The sequence below is a fragment of the Oncorhynchus mykiss genome, chromosome 16 (assembly GCF_013265735.2).
Source record: "Oncorhynchus mykiss isolate Arlee chromosome 16, USDA_OmykA_1.1, whole genome shotgun sequence".
In the NCBI taxonomy this organism is placed as follows: domain Eukaryota; kingdom Metazoa; phylum Chordata; class Actinopteri; order Salmoniformes; family Salmonidae; genus Oncorhynchus; species Oncorhynchus mykiss.
The window spans coordinates 44,772,128-44,794,369 of NC_048580.1; the positions used below are offsets into that span (position 1 = coordinate 44,772,128).

Consider the following 22,242-nt stretch of genomic DNA (forward strand, 5'->3'; position numbering starts at 1 on the left):
TGCAGCTACACATATATTCAGCTATAGCTTCTTCTTCTTCTTCTTCAGAGTGTGGGTTGTGTTTAGCCAGGGCTATTCATCAAATACAGCATAGAACGCAGAGAGAGAGAATCCATCTAACTACAACCCCTTCAGTTCATCTATTAACTTTCATCACTGACACGTGTATCTGGACATACAGTCAATCTATCAGGGTTGCTTGCTCTCTCTCACTTTCTCACTCTCACTTTGTCTCTCGTTCTTCCTCTCTCTCTCTCTCTCTCTTTCTCACTCTCACTTTGTCTCTCGTTCTTCCTCTTTCTCTCTCTTTCTCTCTCTCTCAAACACTTTCTCACTTTGTCTCGTTCTTCCTCTCTCTCTTTCTCACGCTCACTTTGTCTCTCGTTCTTCCTCTCTCTCTTTCTCACACTCACTTTGTCTCTCGTTCTTCCTCTCTCTCTCTCTCTCTCTCTCTCTCTCTCTCAAACACTTTCTCACTCTGTCTCTCATTCTTCCCCTCTCTCTCTCTCTCTCTCAAACACCTTCTCACTCTGTCTCTCGTTCTTCCCCTCTCTCTCTCTCAAACACTTTCTCACTCTGTCTCTCGTTCTTCCTCTGTCTCTCACTCTCCCATGGGTTGTAAAGGGATTTGTACTAAGAGACAGCCACCAGCAGGTGTCACTGATGGCCTCTATGGTTCAGAGGGCAGCGCTGACTCTATTGGTTGGTGAAGCAGAGTTCAGTGACCTCAGTCACATCACAGCAGAGCGGGCCAACTGTCACTCAACACCAGACGACACAGGCCGACACCTGGCTCTGAACCGGCTCTACAGCTGAAAGACAGTAGTTACTCAAACGTTCCACATACACGTCCACGAATACAGTAGGCTAGTCTATGTAGCCTTTCATTCACTGTTCACAGGCTGTCATAAACCATCCCACCAATTGCTTTGTAACTGATGGCCGATGCACATCTGACTTGAATGCGTGTTATGATTTGTGTCACTGGGAGAAGGGGTTACTGAGGGTAACAGTAGGCTTTATGGTCAGCCAATGAGCAGCCAGGTAGACGGACTAAACAGTAGAAAGGGAGACGAGGGTTGAGAGGTGAACGTGTGATGCTTGTGTTTGTGGTTGTGTGGTGAATACTCACATGTTGTGTAGGACACACCAGCCACAGTGGGGGTCACCGGAGCTCAGGCACTCTCCACACGTCCCGTACTGATCACATGACTCTATAGGCACCTGGGTCACCTGAAAGAAGCGCAGAGGGACACACAGCAGAGTTACCATACAGTTACTATCTTGAGTTACATCACGAGTCAGACGTGGAAACCCGCTGTGAATCAGACAATGAGGCCTGTACATCATCTACAGTGGAAACGGAAATACTCCTGTTTTGCATTCACTGCATACCGTTGACCCATAAAAACAAGGCCAATAGGCAAATAGGGATCAGGTTCTGAGCATGTCAGTGGAGGCTGCTGAGGGGAGGAAGGCTCATAATAACTTCTGGAACGGAGCGAATGGAATGGATTTAATGTTGTTGACACCGTTCCACTCACTCACCCTCCAGCCATTACCACGTGGCTGTTCTCCCCAATGAAGACGTCACCAACCTCCAGTGTTATTTGACACGCGTGGTGCTGCTGCTCACACTCAACTTCCTCTCTTTACTCACCCTCTCCTGAACTATAGTGATGTCGTGTAGCCTGTGTCTCTGCCTCAGATTTCTGAGCAGCTGAAATAAAAAGCCTGCCGCGATTTCAACAAACACGTATTATGAAGGCTATACAACCTTCCCTGTCTGGTGTAACGGATATTGCAGCTGCACAAGCAGGAAACAGTCCCTACACACTGCATTGGAGCAAAAACAATCAGTTTTTTCCCCGTGTGATGTCGGCCTGTCTTCGTAGTTGCTGCCATATCGTAGCCGCTAGCCAGAGTTGCTGGGAAAATAACCGCGCTACTGCCTCTGCCTCCTGCTTAGCCAATGCTTGCAATCACGATGAGAAAAAAAGAACATGAAATCACTGATTAGACACGCAAATATCTCCTACTTGAGTTTTGCATTGGGGCAAAAAAAACAATCTGCATTTTAACCACACACAGGCCCTAGTAACTGCTATTTCGCTTCTCTACCTAGCTGTTCTACCTCTGGGCAGACGAACGTTCTAGGTAGCCAAGCGTGTATCTTAACCAGTAACCGAATCATCAAATCGATTGTTATTTGTCACATGCGCCGAATACAACACGTATTGCAGTGAAACCATACAGTACAACCTCACAGTGAAATGGTTACTTACAAGCCCTTAACCAGTGTGACAAGGGGCGACCTTGTTGTGCATCGCCCAGGAGCCCGGAGCTCTACTATTCTTCACGTCATTTGTCAACTACTACGTTAAACTGCCTACTATTTGGGATAATAACATTCATAGTTATGCCGCCATATCGTAGCGAGGGTTTCTGGGAAAATAACTGGCCAATGTTTCAAATGGCGATGAGAAAAGAACATTCCATCTCTATTTTGACTGCCTGTTCGCATCTTGCTTGTGTTTCATATGTTTGCCTAAATAGCTGCATGTAACTCAGCTGCTAAGAAGAACGTGAAATCTCTAGACTGCCTTTATGTTTGCAACAGACAGCGGTTTATCAAAACATGACTCACTCAACTGTAAACCATGAACACAAGGGGTCAAGGGGTCAAACTCAGCTGACCTCCCTCGCCAAACATGACCACTTGACTTAAATTGCTCTATTTCCATGCCTGGCCATGTCTTGGTGTGTTTGGTAATGGTATTCATTGGAGCCGCGGCCCAGGTAGGTCAATAGGGGAGTCAGGTAGCCTAGTGGTTAGAGAGTTGGGCCATTAACCGAAAGGTTGCTGGATTGAATCCCTGAGCTGACAAGGTCGGATTCCCCTGGTAGGCAGTCAATGTAAAACAAAATGTGTTCTTAACTGACTTGTCTAGTTAAATAAAGGTTAAATACAAAATAGCTGTGATCAATGCTCTCTCCAATCTCTGTAAAGTGCCATGGGACTTCCACCATGGTATGGTTTCACCACTAAATGTGGCACTTTAGCTAGACCTGCTTTACTAATGCATTCTAATTACTGGCTTTGGGAATCAAAACCCCCACTAGAACATCTAAGTGAAGGCATGTGGAAACCTCACTTTACTAGGCTACTGGCTCCATGTAGCCAGTTCAGTATTCACACACACACACACACACACTCTGCTGTAACGACAGCCCTGCTCCAGGTGGTGAAAAGCACACATCTGCGCCACGTAGTGTCATGTCCCTTCAGTGCGGTCCACAGGCTGAGGATAGCTAGCTCTTCTGCCACATGGCTCTCCCTCTACCTTTTCTGAGGCTACCACCACACGGCATCTTTCACTCTGCCTTTCAGTGCTCCGTCTGCCAGCTGGGAGGTCTGTATGTCTGTCTTTTCACCTCAGGCCCAAAGGACAGCTCCAGCTCCACTCACACCTGCAACTCACCCCCAGTCCACAAAGACCACATACTGTAGAGCATATCGCCACACAACAGGCGGACACACACAGAGAGAATGTTGAGACACGGGGTGAATGAAGAGAAGCTGTTAGCTTTACAGCCAGAGTAAATAAACAACATGAAAGTCACTACCAACATGGCTTTACAGCCAGAGTAAGTAAACAACATGAAAGTCACTACCAACATGGCTTTACAGCCAGAGTAAGTAAACAACATGAAAGTCACTACCAACATGGCTTTACAGCCAGAGTAAGTAAACAACATGAAAGTCACTACCAACATGACTTTACAGCCAGAGTAAGTAAACAACATGAAAGTCACTACCAACATGGCTTTACAGCCAGAGTAAGTAAACAACATGAAAGTCACTACCAACCTGGCTTTACAGCCAGAGTAAGTAAACAACATGAAAGTCACTACCAACATGGCTTTACAGCCAGAGTAAGTAAACAACATGAAAGTCACTACCAACCTGGCTTTACAGCCAGAGTAAGTAAACAACATGAAAGTCACTACCAACATGGCTTTACAGCCAGAGTAAGTAAACAACATGAAAGTCACTACCAACATGGCTTTACAGCCAGAGTAAGTAAACAACATGAAAGTCACTACCAACATGGCTTTACAGCCAGAGTAAGTAAACAACATGAAAGTCACTACCAACATGGCTTTACAGCCAGAGTAAGTAAACAACATGAAAGTCACTACCAACATGGCTTTACAGCCAGAGTAAGTAAACAACATGAAAGTCACTACCAACATGACTTTACAGCCAGAGTAAGTAAACAACATGAAAGTCACTACCAACATGGCTTTACAGCCAGAGTAAGTAAACAACATGAAAGTCACTACCAACATGGCTTTACAGCCAGAGTAAGTAAACAACATGAAAGTCACTACCAACCTGGCTTTACAGCCAGAGTAAGTAAACAACATGAAAGTCACTACCAACATGGCTTTACAGCCAGAGTAAGTAAACAACATGAAAGTCACTACCAACATGACTTTACAGCCAGAGTAAGTAAACAACATGAAAGTCACTACCAACATGGCTTTACAGCCAGAGTAAGTAAACAACATGAAAGTCACTACCAACATGGCTTTACAGCCAGAGTAAGTAAACAACATGAAAGTCACTACCAACATGGCTTTACAGCCAGAGTAAGTAAACAACATGAAAGTCACTACCAACATGGCTTTACAGCCAGAGTAAGTAAACAACATGAAAGTCACTACCAACATGACTTTACAGCCAGAGTAAGTAAACAACATGAAAGTCACTACCAACATGGCTTTACAGCCAGAGTAAGTAAACAACATGAAAGTCACTACCAACATGGCTTTACAGCCAGAGTAAGTAAACAACATGAAAGTCACTACCAACATGGCTTTACAGCCAGAGTAAGTAAACAACATGAAAGTCACTACCAACATGACTTTACAGCCAGAGTAAGTAAACAACATGAAAGTCACTACCAACATGGCTTTACAGCCAGAGTAAGTAAACAACATGAAAGTCACTACCAACATGGCTTTACAGCCAGAGTAAGTAAACAACATGAAAGTCACTACCAACATGGCTTTACAGCCAGAGTAAGTAAACAACATGAAAGTCACTACCAACATGACTTTACAGCCAGAGTAAGTAAACAACATGAAAGTCACTACCAACATGACTTTACAGCCAGAGTAAGTAAACAACATGAAAGTCACTACCAACATGGCTTTACAGCCAGAGTAAGTAAACAACATGAAAGTCACTACCAACATGGCTTTACAGCCAGAGTAAGTAAACAACATGAAAGTCACTACCAACATGACTTTACAGCCAGAGTAAGTAAACAACATGAAAGTCACTACCAACATGGCTTTACAGCCAGAGTAAGTAAACAACATGAAAGTCACTACCAACATGGCTTTACAGCCAGAGTAAGTAAACAACATGAAAGTCACTACCAACATGACTTTACAGCCAGAGTAAGTAAACAACATGAAAGTCACTACCAACATGGCTTTACAGCCAGAGTAAGTAAACAACATGAAAGTCACTACCAACATGGCTTTACAGCCAGAGTAAGTAAACAACATGAAAGTCACTACCAACATGACTTTACAGCCAGAGTAAGTAAACAACATGAAAGTCACTACCAACATGACTTTACAGCCAGAGTAAGTAAACAACATGAAAGTCACTACCAACATGGCTTTACAGCCAGAGTAAGTAAACAACATGAAAGTCACTACCAACATGGCTTTACAGCCAGAGTAAGTAAACAACATGAAAGTCACTACCAACATGACTTTACAGCCAGAGTAAGTAAACAACATGAAAGTCACTACCAACATGGCTTTACAGCCAGAGTAAGTAAACAACATGAAAGTCACTACCAACATGACTTTACAGCCAGAGTAAGTAAACAACATGAAAGTCACTACCAACATGACTTTACAGCCAGAGTAAGTAAACAACATGAAAGTCACTACCAACATGGCTTTACAGCCAGAGTAAGTAAACAACATGAAAGTCACTACCAACATGGATGCACACATTATCCTTCCAACACTATCTTTCCAACTACAATATCTTCTATTTTCAAGAATCAAACATAGCAGATCAACGCTCTCTGACAGACAAGGCCAACCTCTCTCTATTCAGCCCTGTCTCATTCTGTCTCTCTGTTCAGATTGATGGCCGGTGTGAGACTGGGGGCCCACTGGGAGCGAGGGGCAGAGTAACACCCCATTTTGGTGCTTTTAAGAGGCTGTCTTCCCCAAACACAGTCCTGGTATATGGCTTTATCACCCTGGGATGGTTTAGAGGCTGGGGCGGGGTTAGGAGGCAGGGGCTGGGACCCTATAGCTACCCACCTGTCCCCTAGCTCTGTAGTGAGGCCCCCAGCACACAAAGGGAGCCATTGACACGCAAGTCGGGGCGTCAATAGCGGCTGTACTGTGTGAAGGGGTCTCCACACTCACTCCTGTTACATTAACCCCCCCCCCCCCCTCCCACACACACACACACACACACACGGGAGCTCAGATGGGCAGGACATGTGGATGGGGGGGGGGGGGGGGGGGGGGGGGGCTCCAGGACAAACAGGTGGCAGGCTGTAATGAGTTTCACACAGCACAGGGGGCTGTACACATCAGTAACACCACCGCCCACACAGCACAGCACAGGCTGACCACTAACACACACACACACACACACACACACACACACACACAAACACCAGGATAGAAGAGGAGTGGAGGAGAATGGGGAGAAAGAAGAGGAGAAGGAGGGAGTACATACAGAGACACAAATACATACATGGTTATTGTTCTAGTAAGTCATTCTCTGGTATCACGGTACACACACAGCTCCAACCGTATCATGTGTGTCGGTGTCATCTATCAAAATAGTTTTCTCCCCACAAAACTCTATACTTTCGCTGACTGAAGCAGATCCATTTCTAGGCCATAAAAAGTTCAAATGTGGATACAGCTGTCCGGCCAGGGGGAGGGAGGCCCTAATAACGGAATAGCATCACCAGCCAAGGCGGTGTCAGAGACGATACTAAAAGATACAAAGAGAGAAACAAAGGCCGACACACAAAACAGCCATAAATAGAGATATTTAGACAGAGAGACAGAGAGAGAACATTGATTTGTTTTCCAGTGTGGGTCTGTACAGTGAAGGTGAGAATGAGAATGACAGGGGGTGCAGGGGTGGAGAGATGAGGAGGGAGGGGTGGAGAGGGGGCTCAGAGCAGAGCAGCTGTTAGCCAGCTCAGCACACGCTGCAGTCACTCAACACAGCAGGACAGACAGCACAATGAGGCCTGTCCTCCCATCCAGAAGAGAGGACAGCCGAGGGACTGTGTGTGTGTGTGAGTGAGAGTGTTTGTCTGTGTGTGTATGCTCACTCCACCCAGTGGACATGTTTTGAAGGATGACAAAGACAAAGAACGATAATGTACTGTACGGTATTTGATCTAAAATCCCTTCAATGTGGTTTTTCTCCTGTTTCCCCCCACAACAACTCTGTAAGACGAAGCCGGTGGCACATTACAATAAGCAACGACGGGTAGCGTTATATGATAAATGAATTGTATCATTCTTCTAAGTGAATAGTAATGTAGTCTAAGCTCCATAAGAGGAACCCGGCAAGTGGGCAGGTAATTAGAGAGGAGGGGCAGGTTACAGCCCAGACACACACAGGCAGCAATGCAAAACTGTCATTCACACTTACATGACTATGAATGTATTTTGTATGGGTTGTGAATGTTTAATGAGCTCTTAACGCAGGGAACCCTTCAAAATAAAGCATTATCTTATTTCCTTCACACCTTTAAATGTGAAGGTTTTTACATCCATGCTGTTGGGGACACCTTCATTTTGTTTCCAATGTTTGCTGGCTACAGGATGTGAGTAAATTGATGGGGTTTTTTTTGTTTTCATTTTTAAATGTTTATATACAGTATCAGTCAAACACTTGGAAACATTTACTCATTTGAAGAGTTTTTCTTTATTTTTACTATTTTCTACATTGTAGAAAACTATGAAATAACACATATGGAATCATGTAGTAACCAAAAAAAAGTGTTAAACACTTTAGCCACCATTTGCCTTGATGACAGCTTTGCATGCTCTTGGCATTCTCTCAACCAGCTTCACTTGGAATGCTTTTCCAACAGTGTTGAAGGAGTTCCCACAACAGCTAATCAAATGGCTACCCAGACTATTTGCATTTTCTTAACGTAATGATGGGCTGTCATTTCTCTTTGCTTATTTGAGTTGTTCTTGCCATAATATGGATGCATTAAGAACGAAAGAAATTCCACAAATTAACAAGGCACACCTGTTAATTGAAATTCATTCCTCATGAAGCTGGTTGAGAGAATGCCAAGAGTGTTTAAGGCAAAGGGTGGCTACTTTTTTGGTTACCACATGATTCCATATTTGTTATTTCATAGTTTTAATGTCTTCACTATTATTCTACAATGTAGAAAATAGTAAAAATAAAGAAACCCCTGGAATGAGTAGGTGTGTCTAAACATTTGACTGGTACTGTATTCTCATATTATAATTTTTTCTTTAAAACAACAATACAATACAGACAATATAAATAGCCACTCCCACTGTGGGTTCTCTGGTCAGAGGGTGCGCTCCCACAGTGGGTGCTCTGGTCAGAGAGTGCGCTCGCCCCCACCTGCCCGAGTTTCACAGCATGAAACTACCCATAACTACCAGGACCAACACACACACCCCTCACAGCATGAAACTACCCATAACTACCAGGACCAACACAGACACCCCTCACAGCATGAAACTACCCATAACTACCAGGACCAACACACACACCCCTCACAGTATGAACCTACCCATAACTACCAGGACCAACACACACACCCCTCACAGCATGAAACTACCCATAACTACCAGGACCAACACACACACCCCTCACAGCATGAAACTACCCATAACTACCAAGACCAGCACACACACCGCTCACAGCATGAAACTACCCATAACTACCAGGACCAGCACACACACACCCCTCACAGCATGAAACTACCCATAACTACCAGGACCAACACACACACCCCTCACAGCATGAAACTACCCATAACTACCAGGACCAACACACACACCCCTCACAGCATGAAACTACCCATAACTACCAGGACCAGCACACACACCCCTCACAGCATGAAAATACCCCTCACAGCATGAAACTACCCATAACTACCAGGACCAGCACACACACCGCTCACAGCATAAAACTACCCATAACTACCAGGACCAGCACACACACCCCTCACAGCATGAAACTACCCATAACTACCATGACCAGCACACACACCCCTCACAGCATGAAACTACCCATAACTACCAGGACCAGCACACACACCCCTCACAGCATGAAACTACCCATAACTACCAGGACCAGCACACACACCCCTCACAGCATGAAACTACCCATAACTACCAGGACCAACACACACACCCCTCACAGTATGAACCTACCCATAACTACCAGGACCAACACACACACCCCTCACAGCATGAAACTACCCATAACTACCAGGACCAACACACACACCCCTCACAGCATGAAACTACCCATAACTACCAAGACCAGCACACACACCGCTCACAGCATGAAACTACCCATAACTACCAGGACCAGCACACACACACCCCTCACAGCATGAAACTACCCATAACTACCAGGACCAACACACACACCCCTCACAGCATGAAACTACCCATAACTACCAGGACCAACACACACACCCCTCACAGCATGAAACTACCCATAACTACCAGGACCAGCACACACACCCCTCACAGCATGAAAATACCCCTCACAGCATGAAACTACCCATAACTACCAGGACCAGTACACACACCGCTCACAGCATGAAACTACCCATAACTACCAGGACCAGCACACACACCCCTCACAGCATGAAACTACCCATAACTACCATGACCAGCACACACACCCCTCACAGCATGAAACTACCCATAACTACCAGGACCAGCACACACACCCCTCACAGCATGAAACTACCCATAACTACCAGGACCAGCACACACACCCCTCACAGCATGAAACTACCCATAACTACCAGGACCAACACACACACCGCTCACAGCATCAAACTACCCATAACTACCAGGACCAGCACACACACCCCTCACAGCATGAAACTACCCATAACTACCAGGACCAACACACACACCGCTCACAGCATGAAACTACCCATAACTACCAGGACAAGCACACACACCCCTCACAGCATGAAACTACCCATAACTACCAGGACCAGCACACACACCCCTCACAGCATGAAACTACCCATAACTACCAGGACCAGCACACACACCGCTCACAGCATGAAACTACCCATAACTACCAGGACCAGCACACACACACCCCTCACAGCATGAAACTACCCATAACTACCAGGACCAGCACACACACCCCTCACAGCATGAAGGCAAACCACAAAACATAAATAATGAAAAGCAAAACATTCAATAGTCCCATCCCCACCCTCACCCCTGATTGGAGGATCTCAACAATCCAATCTCCACCCTCACCCCTGATTGGAGGACCTCAAACGCATTTATTTATTTCAACACTCATCTTTTCCACCCTTCAGACAGCCACAGATCAACACATCTTTCCCAGTAAGTCATCATTCTACCATTTCCTCTCACAATACATCCCTCATTCTCTCCCATGGTGTCTCACTGGGGACTTGAACCTCCCCATCTGCAACAAATCTGACCAAATGTTCCAAAAAATAAACATTTTACCCAAGAGCACAATTATATTTCCTACTGACCGACTGTGGTCCTTCAAATCCCCCAACAATACAGTTCACGGAGTTGGTGAGGGCTGCATTGGGCTGTTTGGTTGGTAGAGAGATAAATAGAAAGAGAGAGAGAGAATAAGAGAGAGCAAGAAATGGCAGGGGAGAGTGAGGGGGAAAGAAATGGCAGGGGAGAGTGAGGGGGAAAGAAATGGCAGGGGAGAGTGAGAGGGAAAGAAATGGCAGGGGAGAGTGAGGGGGAAAGAAATGGCAGGGGAGAGTGAGGGAAAAAGAAATGGCAGGGGAGAGTGAGGGGGAAAGAAATGGCAGAGGGGAATGAGGGGGAAAGAAATAGCATGGGAGATTGAGGGAGAAATAAATAGCAGGGGAGAGTGAGGGAGAAATAAATAGCAGGGGAGAGTGAGGGAGAAATAAATAGCAGGGGAGAGTGAGGGAGAAATAAATAGCAGGGGAGAGTGAGGGAGAAATAAATAGCAGGGGAGAGTGAGGGAGAAATAAATAGCAGGGGAGAGTGAGGGAGAAATAAATAGCAGGGGAGAGTGAGGGGGAAAGAAATAGCAGGGGAGAGTGAGGGAGAAATAAATAGCAGGGGAGAGTGAGGGGGAAAGAAATAGCAGGGGAGAGTGAGGGGGAAAGAAATAGCAGGGGAGAGTGAGTGAGAAATAAATAGCAGGGGATAGTGAGGGGGAAAGAAATAGCAGGGGAGAGTGAGGGAGAAAGTAAAAGAGAAGTGGCTGAGCAGACAGAGCTGTCAGAACAGAACGAAGGAGAGAGAGAATGCAAGAGAGATGGAGATATGAACATAGGGACAGATCATCAGCACCGTCAGAGAAAGACTGATATGTCGGCTCAGAGTAACCGCGCGCACGCACACACACCAGGGTTTCCGTTAGCCGGTAATAGCTGGCTTTCGGCCGATAAATTAATCAAATTGCCGCTGGCCAATTGTCCAGAAGAAGAAAAAAATCCCACAGAGAAATAATGGCTTTTACTTATGGAAATACCAGTCGATTTAAATACATTTAACTGGTCATGCTAATCGGTCTATAGGTTAATTAAATTGCTGCGTGTGTACAGTATATCTGTTAAGCATCTTATTTATCACACACGTACAGCATACAGATAGAGAGCCTTAGCGGAGAATCTGTCAGCATACAGCAGCTACAGAATATCAAACATCAAATGCAAAGGCAACGGAAGGCAGGCTTCTTTAGCGCGTTTACACACCACTTCGCAATGAGCTGGAGGCCGTATGCCTTTTGAAAACACATACTTCATTGTTTTGAAACCTAAAACCTGAAACCTACATATTGTAATGAAACAGGCAGGGAGCAGGTCTCGAACCCTCGACCTCCTAGGCCGAAGTCTAGCGCGCCGCAAAAGCACGCTCATGCGGCAGATGCGATTTCCGCGTTTATACACCCAGGGTCGTTACAATATTATGAGGCATGTCTTACCTTGCTTCAAAGTAGCCTAGCCGAAATCGGACCATATCTGTGGCGGCAATTATTTTATATAAACTTTCTTTCATTGTCCAGTAGCCAAAGGCACAATCTTAGTCATGTTAGCAACCCATGCTAGTTGTTTCATATTAGATCTCCCCTACTTGTTCAATTTCAATCTGATTTTTTCATCTCTGTGACATGAAACCCGTTTTCCCGCTAATTGCATTATGGAACAAACATTTGCGTGTAGCCTACTGCCTTGTCCGCATTGCTGCGGTTATAATGTGAAGAAATAATACGTAGTTGATCAACGTTTTAACCTAACCGTTCTGATATGTTGCATCAGACTCATTGCTTTTTAACGTTTTTTATGTAGCCTAGGTCTACTGTTTGTATAGATTTGGGATCTATCGTCCCACAACTGTCTGAGAGTCTGTTTGGAATAGGCCATTTCTTTCTCGACGAGCTGACCAATAAAATAGGTCAACTTTTCTGCAATGGGGGATAGTAGATTGACATAGGTAGCCTAGTGGTTGGAGCGTTGGACTAGTAACCGAAAGGTTGCAAAATCGAATCCCCGAGCTGACAAGGTAAAAATCTGTCGTCCTGCCCCTGTTAACCCACTATTCCTAGGACACCATTGAAAATAAGAATGTGTTCTTAACTGATTTGCCTAGTTAAATAAAGGTTTAAATGAAATAAATAGCTAGTGATTTTGTTGCTCGTTACTCATCTTGTTGGCTGAGGAAAAGTTAATGTAAAAAGTTATTCTTAAATGTCCAAAGTGCTCATCAGAATTTGGTAAGTGGACGCACTAATCGAGTTATACACCCAATGCATATCAGTCTGGTAAATTTCTCTAATGTCCAATATCTTAAATAGCTGCTGGTCAAGTGTTCTGCGCCACATTTTCGTAACAGAAACACACACACACACACACACACACACACACACACACACACACACACACACACACACACACACGAAAGAGGTTACTGCTCTTTGGACCAGCACACAGCAGAGAATTACAATATATGAGCATTAGAAAGCAGGAGGATTCCTCTAAGCTGGTTCTGTACATGCGTGATAAACGGTCATTCTGAACGGTCATTTCATTCTAACCCTCTATTGGCCATGCTGTCCTGAGACCCAGCCATGCACACTGCACCTCTATGATGGATGGAGGGAGAGGAGAAAGGGAAAAAGGAGATACAAGGATAGAAAATGTGTGTGAGTGAAGCCAGATGTGTTCCAGTATTCAGAAACCCACCGTTGCTGTCGCCAGGAATGCAGAGAGGAAGCAATTCCAACAGCCGTTACCAAGGCAACAGGCCTGGAACCCCCCCCCCCCCCCCCCCCCCCCTCTCCACAGAGTGGTAAACAGCTGGCACCTCTGGGACAGCCTGCCACCTACACCCTTACACCCCTCAACCCCCATCCATGTTTTATGCGAGCTGCCAGCCCACCACGTCACTGGAATGAGACACATCGATCATCCACCATCCACACACTTCGCTTTCAGAAAGAGAGAGCGGGAGGGGGAGAGAGAGGAGGAGAGAAAGGAAATGAGGGAGGGAGAAAAGAACAATTCTAAAAGGGGAAACATTCTACTATTGACCAGTCCATGGCTGGTGACCCTGTATATCCCAACTCCCCATCCACCAGCCTTAACCCTGCCTGTTCCCCGTCACCCCCTCTGTAATCTGGTCTGCTAAACCTACGGAGACACTCCATAAGGCCAGGGGCCACTTCTACTACATCCCGCTGCTCACACACACTCCCACAAATCCACTCTCCCCTTCTGACATTCACCACACTGACCCCTCTCTTACCTCTGAGGCCACCACAGGGACCATATACAATATACAGCCTCTCTCTCTCTCTCTCTCTCTCTCTCTCTCTCTCTCTCTCAGAAGTAAAGAGAGGGAGTATGCTGGAGACAATCCGATAGGGTCTTAGTTGACGTGCCCTTTGGCAAATTGGTCAAAGATAGTACACATACATGTACTATATATGTCTACATAGTACACATACCTGTACTATATATGTCTACATACTGCATGTCAGAGGTACTATATATGTCTATATACTGCATGTCAGAGGTACTATATATGTCTTCATACTACATGTCAGAGGTACTATATATGTCTACATGCTGCATGTCAGAGGTATTATATATGTCTACATACTACATGTCAGAGGTATTATATATGTCTACATACTACATGTCAGAGGTATTATATATGTCTACATACTACATGTCAGAGGTGTTATATATGTCTACATACTACATGTCAGAGGTATTATATATGTCTACATACTACATGTCAGAGGTACTATATATGTCTACATGCTGCATGTCAGAGGTACTATATATGTCTACATACTACATGTCAGAGGTATTATATATGTCTACATACTGCATGTCAGAGGTACTATATATGTCTACATACTACATGTCAGAGGTATTATATATGTCTACATACTACATGTCAGAGGTATTATATATGTCTACATACTACATGTCAGAGGTATTATATATGTCTACATACTACATGTCAGAGGTATTATATATGTCTACATACTACATGTCAGAGGTACTATATATGTCTACATGCTGCATGTCAGAGGTACTATATATGTCTACATACTACATGTCAGAGGTACTATATATGTCTACATGCTGCATGTCAGAGGTATTATATATGTCTACATACTGCATGTCAGAGGTACTATATATGTATACATTCTGCATGTCAGAGGTATTATATATGTCTACATACTGCATGTCAGAGGTACTATATATGTCTACATACTGCATGTCAGAGGTACTATACATGTCTACATCCTTTATGCATTACATGCCAGAGAGTAGGATGTATTTTCTGTGTACTGTAAGTTTTTTTGTAGACTCTTGAATATCAGATTAGGGACAGCTGTAGCTCTGTTGGAAGTGAAGAGTTCTGAGGAGAGGTGAGGAGACATTACCGTAGATTTCCCCTCCTCTGCTCTCCTCCTCTCCTCTCTCCATGAGGTGTGATGACAGAGCGGCTCCTGTCCTCCACAGAGATGTTAGTTGTGCTGGTTTAATGGAGTTGGGCTGAGCCCGTTGATTTGGTTCAATTGAACCATCTAGAGCAGGGGTGTGGATCTCATTTTGCCCTGGGGGCTGCATTCGGTCTTCATCGAGGACCAGAGGGCCACACTGAAAATTGCTAACATTTCCTTGCTGTCAAATTGTTTAAAAAATGGTCCTCTATCGATCGTTTCTTACATTTGCTACGCTCTTTGACTGTCTAGTGATTATTATCGGGAAGTGTATGAATGTCAGTCCATTGACTGTGTAACAGTATAACTTTAGACCGCCCCCTCACCCATACCTGGGCGCGAACCAGGGACCCTCTGCACACATCAACAACAGTCACCCACGAAGCATCGCTACCCATCGCTCCACAAAAGCCGCGGCCTTTGCAGAGCAAGGGGAACCACTACTTCAAGGTCTCAGAGCAAGTGACGTCACCGATTGAAACGCTATTTAGCGCGCACCACCGCTAACTAGCTAGCCGTTTCACATCCGTTACACTTGCACAGTGATTATTAGCAAGCTGGACAGTCCAGAAACTGTATGAATGAATGTCCATCATATCTACACGGTTTTGATTTGGTTTTAGTCATTTTGAAGTATATTGAGTTCATATACGTTTATTTCCTTTACTCAAACCAGTCGCAGGCCGGATTGGTCCCCCTCGCGTGCCTACTTGCCTACTTGAGAATTTATTTGTATTGCTTTTAATCTTTTTAATGAATTTATCTTATTAACACTTTGTTCTAGATAGCTACCTATGTATGTTTGACACCCCTGATTTAGACACTACAGAGCCACAAGGCCTAGTCAAGATGACTATAAAAAGACCTGTGGGTTTACAGAAGTACGAGCGCGCGTACACATGTCAATACACACGTGCACGGATATAAACACAAACACACAGGGGCGCACGGGCACCCACACACACGCACGCACGCACACGCACGCACGCACACACTAACTAACAAGAATACGCTCTGACAGAGGAGCTCTGCCAGTTCAGAGGAAAATAAAACAAGACAAATAGAGGAGGAGAGGAGGAGAGGAGATTGTGCCCCCTGGCACACATGGGTCCTGTGACATCATAGCAGTGTGAAAGTAGGCCACAGCGGGCACGGCGCCACCATTGCTGCCCGGCCAAGCAGAGCCAATGAGCTCCAACTACCCACTATCCCTCCTGAGGAGTCAGTCAGCATGCCACTCTGCCACCCCTCTTAACCCAGACCAGGCCTCTCTAAACCCTGTTCCTGGGGAGCTGCCCTCCTGTTGGTTTTAACTACAACCCCAGTTGTAACTGACCTGATTCAGCTTATCAACCAGCTAATTATTAGAATCAGGTGCGCTATATTAGGGTTGGAGCGAAAACCTCCAGGACGGTAGCTCTCCAGGAACAGGGTTGGAGAGACCTGCCCCAGACAGTGCCACCCCTGACCCCAGATAGACAGCGCTAAAGCCCCAGGCTGCCCATCCTCCCTTCTTCACACTGTGGATGTCTCTGGCATCAGAAAGAGCCAACAGACTGACAGACAGGAGAAAGGAGAGGTGAGGAGGCCTGCCGAGAGGGGAGGCCTGCCGTGTGGCATCTGATGACCGCCGTTTGAACCCAGTTGGTCTGAATAATGCTAATTATGAGTTTACATAACCAAGGTACTCTGTTCTGTGGGTGAAGGATGGGTCCCGGTCTCTCAGGGGCCCTGGGATGCGGGGGGACGGGGGTGTTCTGCCGGTCACTGGGACAACAACCAAACTTGGGAACGAGGGAAAGTTTTTGCGGGTGGAATTGTAGAGAAAAATTGGAGGTTTTTACAGCTATATGGACACTCAATCATTATGGTACTTTTTACATATTATGATAAACAGAATTGAAACTTGTATCTCATTATGGTAATTGGTGAAATAAGTATAACCAGTAATAATTGTAATGGCACATGCCTGGGCAACTCCCGTCCTTGGGGGCCTGATTGGTGTCACACCTCCCTAATCTTACTACATTTGCACACACTGTACATAGATTTTTCTATTGTGTTATTGACTGTACATTTGTTTAGCCCATGTGTAACTCTGTGTTGTTGTTTTTGTCGCACTGCTTTGCTTGGCCAGGTCGCAGCTGTAAATGAGAACTAGTTCTCAACTGGCCTACCTGGTTAAATAAAGGTGAAATAAATAAAATATATATATATATTTTTTAAACCATAAACCATAAACAGATTTGGCTTATTAATCTATATGGTCCAAATAATGATTAACCACACTTCTTTGAAAATATATATAATAATGAATCAAACCTACAAGCAATACAATACTCTATTATTATGTGGGAAGATTTTTTAAAACGTTTTAAATACCTCGTAAAGGACCGTAAAGGAAATCACACTACAAACTATCACCCTCATGCACATTAAGGAAACTCATACATGTGTTTTAGCATGTGCTCCCTGGACCGGTTGCCAACTGCATAGATTCATGACAAACTGTAGCAGTGAGTTCAATGTGGCTCTCGGGGTGGGGGTTAGGGGGTGGGGGGAGTTCTACCTGGAACCAAAAGGGTTCTACCTGGAACCAAAAAGTGTTCTCCTATGGGGACAGCAGAGGAACCCTTTTGGAACCCATATTTCTAAGTGTGTAGGGGAGGGCAGAGAGGAGATGTAGGAGAGGGCAGACAGGAGATGTAGGAGAGGGCAGAGGGAGAGTTAGGGGAGGGGAGAGGGGAGATGTAGGGGAGGGCAGGGGGAGAGGTAGGGGAGGGCAGAGTGGAGATGTAGGGGAGGGCAGAGTGGAGATGTAGGGGAGGGCAGAGTGGAGATGTAGGGGAGGGCAGAGTGGAGATGTAGGGGAGGGCAGAGTGGAGATGTAGGGGAGGGCAGGGGGAGAGGTAGGGAAGGGCAGAGTGGAGATGTAGGAGAGGGCAGAGTGGAGATGTAGGGGAGGGCAGGGGGAGAGGTAGGGAAGGGCAGAGAGGAGATGTAGGAGAGGGCAGAGTGGAGATGTAGGAGAGGGCAGAGGGAGAGATAGGGGAGGGCAGAGAGGAGATGTAGGGGAGGGCAGAGAGGAGATGTAGGGGATGGCAGGGGGAGAGGTAGGGGAGGGCAGAGAGGATATGTAGGGGAGGGCAGGGGAGAAGTAGGGGAGAGGTAGGGGAGGGCAGAGAGGAGATGTAGGGGAGGGCAGGGGGAGAGGTAGGGGAGGGCAGAGAGGAGATGTAGGGGAGGGCAGAGAGAAGATGTAGGGGAGGGCAGGGGAGAGTTAAGGGAGTGAAGAGAGGAGATGTAGGGCAGGGCAGGGCAGGGGGAGAGGTAGGGGAGGGCAGAGAGGAGATGTAGGGGAGGGCAGGGGAGAAGTAGGGGAGGGCAGAGTGGAGATGTAGGGGATGGCAGGGGGAGATGTAGGGGAGGGCAGAGAGGAGATGTAGGGGAGGGCAGCAGGAGATGAAGGGGAGAGGTAGGGGAGGGCAGGGGGAGAGGTAGGGGAGGGCAGAGGGAGAGTTAGGGGAGGGCAGAGAGGAGATGTAGGGGATGGCAGGGGGAGAGGTAGGGTAGGGCAGAGAGGAGATGTAGGGGAGGGCAGGGGAGAGGTAGGGGAGGGCTGAGTGGAGATGTAGGGGAGGGCAGGGGGAGAGTTAGGGAAGGGCAGAGTGGAGATGTAGGGGAGGGCAGAGTGGAGATGTAGGGGAGGGCAGAGTGGAGAGGCAGGGGAGGGCAGAGTGGAGATGTAGGGGAGGGTAGGGGGAGAGGTAGGGGAGGGCAGGGGGAGATCTAGGTGAGGGCAGAATGGAGAGGGCAGGGGGAGAGGTAGGGGAGAAGTAGGTGAGGGCAAGGGGAGAGGTAGGGGGAGGGCAGGGGGAGAGGTAGGGGAAGAGGTAGGGGAGGGCAGGGGAGAGGTAGGGGAAGAGGTAGGGGAGGGCAGGGCAGGGGAGAGGTAGGGGAAGAGGTAGGGGAGGGCAGGGGGAGAGGTAGGGAGGGGAAGAGGTAGGGGAGGGCAGGGAAGCTCCATCTGTGTCAGAGAGCATGGTGAAGACCACTGTGCAGAGAGGCCCACAGGCACACACATACGCACACACACGTAAATACTCAATAACCTCTCTGACAACCCCACTACTGCTTTGGAGACAAAGCAGAGAAAAACAGACATGTTTGCTCACCAAAAACAATATGTTGTTTTGTGTGCACAAATGCACATCCAGTCCTCTTTCTCTCTCTCTCTCTCTCTCTCTACCTCTCTCTCTCTACCTCTCTCTCTCTCTACCTCTCTCTCTTTACCTCTCTCTCTTTACCTCTCTCTCTCTACCTCTCTCTCTCTACCTCTCTCTCTTTACCTCTCTCTCTCTCTACCTCTCTCCCTCTCTCCCTCTCTCCCTACCTCTCTCTCTCTCCCTCTCTCTCTCTCTACCTCTCTCTCTCTCTACCTCTCTCTTTACCTCTCTCTCTTTACCTCTCTCTCTCTAACTCTCTCTCTTTACCTCTCTCTCTCTCTACCTCTCTCTCTTTACCTCTCTCTACCTCTCTCCCTACCTCTCTCTCTACCTCTCTCTCTCCCTCTCTCTCTCTCTACCTCTCTCTCTCTACCTCTCTCTCTCTCTACCTCTCTCTCGTTACCTCTCTCTCTCTACCTCTCTCTCTCTACCTCTCTCTCTTTACCTCTCTCTCTCTCTACCTCTCTCCCTCTCTCCCTCTCTCCCTACCTCTCTCTCTCTCCCTCTCTCTCTACCTCTCTCTCTCTCTACCTCTCTCTTTACCTCTCTCTCTTTACCTCTCTCTCTCTACCTCTCTCTCTCTACCTCTCTCTCTTTACCTCTCTCTCTCTCTACCTCTCTCTCTTTACCTCTCTCTACCTCTCTCCCTACCTCTCTCTCTCTACCTCTCTCTCTCCCTCTCTCTCTCTCTACCTCTCGCTCTTTACCTCTCTCTCTTTACCGCTCTCTCTCTACCTCTCTCTCTCTTTACCTCTCTCTCTCTCTACCTCTCTCTCTTTACCTCTCTCTACCTCTCTCCCTACCTCTCTCTCTCTACCTCTCTCTCTCCCTCTCTCTCTCTCTTTACCTCTCTCTCTTTACCTCTCTCTCTCTCTATCTCTCTCTCTCTTTACCTCTCTCTCTCTCTACCTCTCTCCCTACCTCTCCCTCTCTACCTCTCTCTCTCTCTCTCTCTCTCTCTACCTCTCTCTCTACCTCTCTCTCTCTCTACCTCTCTCTCTCTCTCTTTACCGCTCTCTCTTTACTGCTCTCTCTACCTCTCTCTCTCTTTTTTCTAGTCACCCCCAAAAAACAACACAAAACGCCTATGCAAAGCCCTCAGTCTGTCACTCAGAAACATATTCTAGTTTCTGCCTGCCAGCTGAAAGTCTTTGCCAGTGTGTGTAGATGTTTAGGCTACTTGCCCGTCCCCCTTTGGAAGCATTGGTTACTGACTGTGCTGACGTTACCATAGGTTACTGACTGTACCATAGGTTACTGACTCTACAGATGTTACCATAGGTTACTGACTCTACAGATGTTACCATAGGTTACTGACTCTACTGACGTTACCATAGGTTACTGATGTTACCATAGGTTACTGACTGTACCATAGGTTACTGACTGTACCATAGGTTACTGACTCTACAGATGTTACCATAGGTTACTGATGTTACCATAGGTTACTGACATTACCATAGGTTACTGACGTTACCATAGGTTACTGACTGTACTGACGTTACCATTTGTTACTGACTCTACTGATGTTACCATAGGTTACTGACTGTGCTGACGTTACCATAGGTTACTGACTGTACCATAGGTTACTGACTCTACTGATGTTACCATAGGTTACTGATGTTACCACAGGTTACTGACTGTACCATAGGTTACTGACTCTACTGATGTTACCATAGGTTACTGACTCTACTGACGTTACCATAGGTTACTGACGTTACCATAGGTTACTGACTCTACCATAGGTTACTGACTGTACTGATGTTACCATAGGTTACTTACTCTACTGATGTTCCTATAGGCTACTGACTCTACTGACGTTACCATAGGTTACTGATGTTACTATAGGTCACTGGCACTACTGACGTTACCATAGGTTACTGATCCTACTGACGTTACCATAGGTTACTGACTCTACTGATGTTACTATAGGCTACTGACTGTACTGACGATACCATAGGTTACTGACTGTACTGACGTTACCATAGGTTACTGACTCTACTGATGTTACCATAGGTTACTGACTGTACTGACATTACCATAGGCTACTGACTCTACTGACGTTACCATAAGCTACTGACTGTACTGACGTTACCATAGGCTACTGACTGTACTGACGATACCATAGGTTACTGACTGTACTGACGTTACCATAGGTTACTGACTCTACTGACGTTACCATAGGTTACTGACTCTACTGATGTTACCATAGGTTACTGACTCTACTGATGTTACTATAGGCTACTGACTCTACTGATGTTACCATAGGTTACTGACTCTACTGATGTTACCATAGGTTACTGACTCTACTGATGTTACCATAGGTTACTGACTCTACTGACGATACCATAGGTTACTGATGTTACTATAGGTCACTGGCACTACTGACGTTACCATAGGTTACTGATCCTACTGACGTTACCATAGGTTACTGACTCTACTGATGTTACCATAGGTTACTGACTCTACTGATGTTACCATAGGTTACTGACTCTACTGATGTTACCATAGGTTACTGACATTACTATAGGTTACTGACTCTACTGACGTTACCATAGGTTACTGACTCTACTGATGTTACCATAGGCTACTGACTCTACTGACGTTACCATAGGTTACTGACTCTACGGACGTTACCATAGGTTACTGACTCTACTGACGTTACCATAGGTTACTGACTCTACTGACGATACCACAGGT

The 22,242-nt window shown here is 46.1% G+C and overlaps 1 protein-coding gene across 1 annotated transcript in view; it reads right to left on the reverse strand.

Annotated features, from left to right (window-relative positions):
* Positions 1-22,242, reverse strand: part of plxna2 (plexin A2) — a 342,953-nt gene that overhangs the window by 150,389 nt on the left and 170,322 nt on the right. Inside the window, exon 5 of the mRNA XM_036947019.1 lies at positions 1,133-1,233. Coding sequence (XP_036802914.1) covers positions 1,133-1,233 — 101 coding nt within the window. The remainder of the gene's footprint in view (positions 1-1,132; positions 1,234-22,242) is intronic.